Genomic DNA, 8,271 nt, shown 5'->3' on the forward strand with positions numbered 1-8,271 from the left:
AAAGGTAAAAAAAAAAAAAAAAAAAAAAAAAAAAAAAAAAAAAAAAAAAAACGGGTAAGAAGCAAGAGCACATGTAGGACCCTAGACCCAGCATGATTATTGAGAGACATAGTTCTGCACGAAAGAATGGTGGAACAGTAAATCACGGTCTCTTAAGTGAGAGGATCAGTGCATGGTGTCCACAAGGAACTCGGACTCACCATACAAACTGAGTTGATCATGTAGGCACAGAAGACATAGGTAACCCATTACTCACAAGCAACATAATTCATAAGCACACAATACATAAAGATGAAAGACAAGTAATAAGGCTAAAAATCAAAACTTGATGAGAAAGAATTGAAACAATGGCAGCAAAAACACAGTAGTCTTGAAACAATGTTGAACTATAAAGAAAGAGTAGAAACAAGAGAAGAGAAAATTGACTCACAGCTGCCTGATGAAGTCAGCTCGGATGTGAGGTTGAAGAAGAAGCTAAGGAGCTGAGGAGTGAGGAGGAAAGTGAAGCAAACGTCTCATATATATATACGCATCAGCTTGGAGGCGAAACACGCCGTTCCCACCCAAAATTGCATGCATCTCATGTGTACTTTTCTTAATTGTTTCTTTTGCTCTTGACTACAATACAAGAAACCATACAACAAAATTGATTTGAGAAAACAAAACAAAAAGTAAAAAAAAAAACATATAATGGTTATAAAAATATTTTAGGTCCACTGGAATGAGGTACGGGTCTTTGCAGCAATTGCCCAATTTAATGTTTTGGTGGAAGCATGAATTATATTTTTATATTTCAGGACTCGATCGGTAGCACGAAAATAAAAAATGGAGAAACAACAACAAGAAATACCTAGGATATGATGATTTTATGTAGTTTCTATAAATTTCTTATGTAACTATCTCTCATGTTAAATGTACTGCGAACATAGTTGTCCATCTGTTAACTAGTGAAACATGTCCTATGTTTGTACGCTAGGAGTGGACGATTGACCCTCGTTTTTCTATTATCAACGATCTGTATGATGATTTGAATTAATAAAAGTGTTACTTTTGCTATTAAAAAAAAAAGATATAATGCGCAAAAACATATAAATAGTAAAAAATATATAAGTGTGTATTTGTAAATATCTTTATTTAAATATACATAAATATTAATTACTCGGTAATTGTTATCAGTTTTTAAAGTATATATATATATATATATATATATATATATATATATATATATATATATATATATATTCTGTAAATTAGGGAAATGATCCTTTTATGTAGTTTAAATAAATTTCTTAGGTGCAACGTAAGGCAATTTGTAGTTTGTACGATTGAAAGCAATGATAAGTCTTTTATTTTTATTGCTTTTATGTTTGGGTTTTTCATTTTAAATATTTATTTTTACAAAATAAAAATTGGTGGATGGTATGTGTGTATTATTACAAGGCTGAAAGTAATGGCTATATATAAAACAAGTTCGTACTCTCAACTAGTTTTTATTCATTTGTTTTATTGACTCATGTTTACCTAAGTATTGAATATCAAAAGTGATATATTATCATCATATCATATATAATAATACTAGCCCTTATACGGGTGATGCATGGGAGTAAATGTCTAATGTAAAAATTATGATTATAATAAAATAATGTATTCAAAGTATGTATAATTAATTAGGTAATTGATTTAATAATTAATACATAATGATGTAATGACAATTTAGTCTAAAAAGATAAACCTATAGTATAATATTTTTAATATAAAAAAATATAATGGACATAATTCAGAAATATAACATGCACTGAATCTTATAAATTACTTAGATTTCATATTTATACATATATGAATGCATCATTGTAATTCTGTATTTAATATCTTCATTGTATTCATATTCTATTAATTAATTTCCTCAACTGTAATTTTACATAATAAATTGATTGAGGTATACATATTTAGTGTACAAACAATAAATATAAGATATTTGGTTTGGTGGGTGCTACCTAAACCTATTAAGAGATGGGTCAAAAATAAACTATAATTTTTTTTATTTGATAATAGAAATAGATTGATATATTCCCAATACAATAGAGGTGCCTACAATTTAGCGAGGGTATTAGTCACTGTGTCGGTAGAAATTCTGAGCTATACACAAAAAAAAAAAAAAAAGAGATTTTTTTATGATAATGCTAATAGATCGAAATATTCCCAATAATATTACTTCATTTATTTATGACCTTTTCATATAATTCATTATAAAATTAAAAATTATAATTTATTAAACAATATCTTTAATTTAATACAAACAATAAATATAAGATCCTGGGCTTGGTAGGTGTTAATTGCTTACAGATGGGCCAAGGAGTAATGTGATACTTTTCGTTATAGAAATAAACATATTCTCAAAAATCTTATTACATTTATGATCCATGCAATATAATTCATTATAAAATTATATATATGAATATTTATAATATTTTTATGTTTGATATTTTTTTTTAATATATAACATGTGATATTTGGCCACAATAAAAATTAATCTGAATTGGTATAGGTTGCATCTATAGAGTTCAACTTTTGTTCAGAAAATAAAAATCATAACTTAAAATTATTTAACTGCAAGAGTTGATAATTCGACCCAGTATCATTCATAACGCTCTACTTTTTAAAATTAAAATGCGAAGACATAGGTGTCTTGGCAATTTCATTTTCTAAAACAAATAAAAAGAATTATTCCTAAGCCAATTAATTATCACTCTTTTATTTTAAAAATAAAAATATAAAAATAAAAGTAAGTATCATAATTAAAGACTAAAGACGTTTTAAATAAAAATGACATAAATACAAACAATAAATATAAGATTTTGGGTTTGGTGGATGGTTAAGTGTTAACTTTTTGAGATAAGTGAAAAAGTAATTCGAATATTTTCTGATATATATTTTAAATAATACCGATAGGGCTCGTGTCATGGGCCCATGGTCCATAAGGGGGTTAGAGGAGGACTTTGAATTTGGACCATAAGGGAATAATCCAATAAGGTGATGGACTTTTTGAAAAATATAACTATGGTACATTGCGCCGTTGCGCGTCATAGAACACACATGATCTTTGAATAGAATACAGAGAATTACACATAACGGGGATTGAATGGATGGAACGATGTCCGTTGCGCGTCAAATCCCCACTAGCTTAGTGCAAATGACGTCAATGCACCGTGGACCTTGGTCTGTGGTATAAGGATTGACATTTAAGAGGCTAATTCTATTTTTTTGTTTTAAATTTATAGGTAGTAGTTTACTTTTTGTATTTTTTTTTTTTAAAATTCAAAACGTCTTTTTGTCTTATTTCAATAAAATTGTTTAAATGCTCTTAAATACAAGGGCACTTCGATCTAAAGTGTGGGACCTGAGTGGCTGAGTGCTAGGAATTTTGCCTTTAAGTGCAATCCCATTATTTTTTATTTTTGTGATTTTTGCAGTTTTACTGTTTATGTGGAGGAGAGAGGGAAAAAAATTATTGCTATGTATGATTTTTAATGAGATCCACAAAAAACTGATTGTTTCACCCATGCTATGCGTGATGCGCACTTAGCACGCCCAACAGGTACGTGCACTAATGTGATTGCTCTAAGGGTAAAATTAATTAGTTCATAGCGCTATTAAGAGCTAGATGAGAAAGATTTTCAAAAAAAAAAAAGAGCTAGATGAGAAAGACCCTTTTTTTTTTCTTTTTTTTTTTTTAATACCACCCAACAAATAATGAAAATTTGTGATTTTTTTTTTTCGACCAACTTTGACCATAAGAAAGATCAGGAAAGAGGAAGAGAAGGTTTTTGCTGCTAAAGAAATGGACTAAAAATTTTGTTGAATTGCATGTGGTTTCTATGGCTAAACATTTTTTTAAGATCCTCAAGTGGCTGAAAACTTAATTTTAAACTATAAATTTTAATTTTTTGACTACTTTATCACAAGTTGTTTAGAGAATACTTAATAATAACATACTAAATATGAGGTAAACGTACCATTTTCTAAAATAGCAAAATATCATTTTTCTTATATAGTGGAAAGGAAAAACATTTCTCTCTACATGCATGAAGATTGGATGAGATTAGGGTGCAAATTACAACAACTCCTTCAGAGTAACTCTCTCGATCGCAGCAGACATGTCAACCTGAAAAAACATAACATTATGGTTTGAGATTTACTAAGCAACATAATACCAAATGCAATTATATAAAACAAATATTAGTTATATTTATATTATTAGCGTATTAACAAATGTCAATAACATCTAATACAATTAAGTATATTATAATGTTGTGAATAATAATAATCAATGGTGGGGTTAAGTGTGCAAATTTTACTATGGACTGCGGTTCACAATACATGGTAGTCCATACATCAAAACAGCGTCGTTTTGATTAATTAAATGACACGGCAGAAAGGGCATCCGTTCTGGGCCGTTAACTCTGTGTATATAACATATTTAGTTTTATTTCATATACACTATAGTTTCCTTTTAACACAACTACAGTTTCATTCCACATTATACACTTAAATATGTTCAGTTTCCTTTCAACAAAATTACAGTATCATTTCGATATAACTACAGTTTCAATGGATAATATACACTCAAATATGTGAAACTGTTATTCAATTTCATTTTATATACACTACAGTTTTTTTTTTAAACACAACTACAGTTTGATTTTTATATAACTACAGTTTTATTTGATAATATAAAAATAAATGTGAGACAATACCATTTGAGATGAATTATAGTTTCATTTACGAAATTCCGTTAATATGTGACGGCAACTGTATCTTTTAGTAAAGAAACGGTGTCGTTTTTGGTCCATGGTCCACGATATGACAACGGCTAGAGCAGTGGTAGGGGTGGGACCCCAACCCCCTCAAAATATTATGTATTGTGTGTGCATGTGTAGTTATACAATATATATTTGGTGATAATGAAAACTCGCTGTTATTATTATTCGAGACTGTGTAAGGGGTAAACTTTATCTTGTGATTCTAGCCGCTAGCCGACAAAGGACTATAAGGAATTAAACTAGCAACATTTGCTCATACTTAACTAACTCAAATCAATTCAATAAGGCTAAAAAGTAACTCATACTAAAAATCGAATTTGGAACCTTATATGTGTAAATATATAACTTTGCCTCCTCAAAATTGTTTGAAAAATACAGATCCAATACAATACGCTCAAGAAAGTAAGAAAATTATAACAACTTAGTTAAGTTCAAAATAAAGTAAGAAAATTATAACAACTTAGTTAAGTTCAAAATAATTATAGTTAATTGAGCACATTCAAAGTCGACCAAACAAGTAAAATCCTAAATATAAACATAAATAAATTTTTTTGTAATGACAGTAATATAGCTATAAATTAAACTTTGTGCTTCATGAAAGACACATAAAACAACCAAAGACCTTGTGGTACCAATGACCGGAGCGATTGACTCTTTGTGTTACCGTACCGATACTACAGTGAGAGTGCAACTCGCAAAGCATGAAATACAACTTTACAGAACACGTACAGTAATAACTCATGATTCATATTTTTTTCCATTTCGTATAATTAGACTTTAGACTATATGAACGCAGTTGTTATGCCATGGACCCGGTCTATGTTCACAATTTCATAACTCCATGTTCATAATTTTATAACTCTATGTTTACAGTTTTATAACATTATGTTCATATTTTCATAACTACATGTTCACAGTTTGATAACTCTATATTCACAATTTCATAACTCTATATTGTGAATATAGAGTTCTAAAATTGTGAATATAGAATTCAAAATTACATATATAAATTGTGAACATAATTTTTTTTTTAAATTGTAAATATAGAGTTATAAAATTATGAACATATAGCCCTAGCATAATTTACCATATAAACTACATCTAAGTCTAATGAAGATGTAATAAATGGAGCAAATCTAAATTTGTTACCTGGTGATGATGAGGTGAAACATTATTATTATTATTATTATTGTGAAGAGGTCTGCCTTCATCGTCATAGAGAATGAGGCCACTAAAGCTGGGGAGCTCACATTTCTCCCCCATAAGTATCGGCCGTTGCCACACCGGCGAATCCGAGCTGTGGCTCTGCCACCCCACCGGGCCCCCCACAAGCAGCGGCGACAGTGACCCCCTCTCCCTCCCCTTCCCCCTCCCCCTCTTCTCCTCCCACTTACACGCGCCGCTCCACCGCACCGACCTCATAAGCACCTCCTTCGCCTCCTCCACGCCGCCGCCGTCCGCCGCCGTCTTCCGCCGCCGCAGCACCACCCAGACCGCCGCGACGAGCAGAGACGCCGCCGCGCATGCGCACAAACCAATGGCGGCCGCCGCCTTCGTTGACACCTTCCATTTATCCTCCAAATTCCATAACGCCTCCATCTTCGATCAATTCATTCACTCCAACAAAAATGTACTTATGGCGGCGAAGAGGGAATTGAATGGTAGGTAGACGTTGGGTTCTTGTGAAGAGCAGAAGAGAGCACCGACGACGATGACGACTTTGCAGAAGAAATGAGTTTCTTGAGTCGCTGTCAGGTGTCATTCTGATTCATAGCCGTTTGCATTTACGCACCGTTGGGGAGTGATAATTCATCTTCTTCACGAGATACTCAGTGTTAATCAATCACTGCAGATTCGTATATAATTAAGTCATACTCCATATGGTAATGGAGGAGCGTCTGCACTATAACCACGTTGAAGTTGACGTTTCAGCTAATTCAATGCCATATGCATGCGGTACTTTTTTTAAAAAAAAAAAATTAGGGGTGAGAAAAAAAGAAAAAGAAAAAAAGAAGAGCTATCCAACCTATAAATCTATAATCAAGGACAGATAATTAAAACTGGCATGAGCAGCTCAACTGGTCACATAGATGAAGTTGGAGAGGAAAGAGCAGGGATTGAGTCTCAACAGCGGGCAGTGTTGAGTTGTAGCATTAGTCAGGTGAAATTGGGATGACATAAGTATTAAAAAAAAAAAAAAAGATAGATAATTAAATAATGGAAATTTTCAATTATTGCCTATAACGAAAAATATAGATAAACCAGCTTGGTTAGTGTGAGTGGCTCGGCACTCTTGCCCCTTAAGAGGAGGTCGGGAGGTCCTCTTACCTAATTAGTTGCTAAGTCACCGTAATGTATCCTTGCAAGTGATTTTGCCTTTTGTGGCACTAGGCACTGCTCATCTCTCCTAACCTGTTATTTACCTCTCCATAATCATGTCGTGTCGGTATGTGAGGACCCGTGGAGCAAGAAATTCTGTTTTTTGTGGACAAGGACTTAAGACTTTAGTAATGTACACTTAATTTAGGGGTGTGCAATGATCAATTATTAAGTTATTTCGTTATTAATCGAAAACTGATCCAAAGTCTTTGATAGTCTAATAAAATTTTTCTAATCTTGAAATTGGTTTTGTAATGAGGGGATTTTGGCAGCAGAGCTCAAAGCTAAACTATGGACACACAAATCTCTGGGGTCTGGTTTAGCTGAAACATTGAAAGACATAGCAACAACATCATAAGCCCACCTGTGATTCTTCCTAAGAGGATTTGAAGCATGTCTGGTAAGATTATTTATGAGTTTGTCCATCCTATTTTCTTTGATTACTGTCATTAAACAAGATGCTCATAAAAAAAAAAAAAAAAAAAAAAAAAAAAAAAAAAAAAAAAAAAAAACTTCAAAAACACAGTCAAATGTGCATGTGTTTGATGACAGAAATCTCTGTTGGTGTTAAGAGTTACAGAGGCTGTTGATGTATGGAGAGGTCAGGCATATTTTCAGAATGTTGTCCTGCATCTGCAGGAAATAACTCAGGACATCAGAACAACAATAATTTGCCAAGTTGGTTGGTTCAATCGATTACAAGTCTAACTTCAGGTCTAACTTCAAGAGTAGTGTGAAGTTCGAATTTCACTGGGAACTAAGGATCAGCGGAAGACCTTGATCGATCAAAAAGAAGATAAAGACCTCTTGTGCCTAGAATGTACAAGAAAAGATGAAAATTTGAAGACTCGAGTATTTTAAAAAATTTAAGACAGTTGAGACACAATCCATGGCTTATTCCCCTACCAAAGTTCTAGGGTTCGAGTCAAATAGCAATGATTCTTCAAGACTTGGACAAGACATGATTGAAAAGTGCAGTACATATGTCAATGAAAGAGAATGATTTTTATTCATGGAGAATCAATGATACAATACTTGGCTTTACATTGGGGGGGGGGGGGGGGGGGGGAAA

General features: G+C 32.4%; 2 protein-coding genes across 3 annotated transcripts in view; both read right to left on the bottom strand.

Annotated features, from left to right (window-relative positions):
* LOC115997575 (trifunctional UDP-glucose 4,6-dehydratase/UDP-4-keto-6-deoxy-D-glucose 3,5-epimerase/UDP-4-keto-L-rhamnose-reductase RHM1-like) overlaps positions 1 to 499 on the bottom strand; it is a 3,809-nt gene extending 3,310 nt beyond the window's left edge. Inside the window, exon 1 of one of the 2 annotated variants that reach the window (XM_031237161.1) lies at positions 431 to 499. The gene's annotated coding sequence lies outside the window, so the exon portion shown is untranslated. The remainder of the gene's footprint in view (positions 1 to 430) is intronic. The other variant, XM_031237162.1, reaches the window with a different exon arrangement.
* Positions 500 to 4,111: 3,612 nt separating this feature from the next.
* Positions 4,112 to 6,419, bottom strand: LOC115996920. The gene is made up of 2 exons (XM_031236359.1): positions 5,970 to 6,419; positions 4,112 to 4,162 (listed from the first exon to the last, which is right to left on the bottom strand). Exons 1-2 carry the CDS (start codon positions 6,417 to 6,419, stop codon positions 4,112 to 4,114), a joined length of 501 nt encoding a protein of 166 aa, XP_031092219.1.
* Between the last annotated feature and the right edge of the window lie 1,852 nt (positions 6,420 to 8,271).

The sequence above is a fragment of the Ipomoea triloba genome, chromosome 11 (assembly GCF_003576645.1).
Source record: "Ipomoea triloba cultivar NCNSP0323 chromosome 11, ASM357664v1".
NCBI classification, from domain to species: domain Eukaryota; kingdom Viridiplantae; phylum Streptophyta; class Magnoliopsida; order Solanales; family Convolvulaceae; genus Ipomoea; species Ipomoea triloba.

Bases quoted from the DNA above. Each gene is read 5' to 3' on its own strand.
- LOC115996920 (XM_031236359.1), bottom strand. From the start codon at position 6,419: ATGGAGGCGTTATGGAATTTGGAGGATAAATGGAAGGTGTCAACGAAG. The intron at 4,163-5,969 runs GTAACAAATTTA...ATGTTTTTTCAG, and splicing joins TTTCACCTCATCATCACCAG to GTTGACATGTCTGCTGCGAT.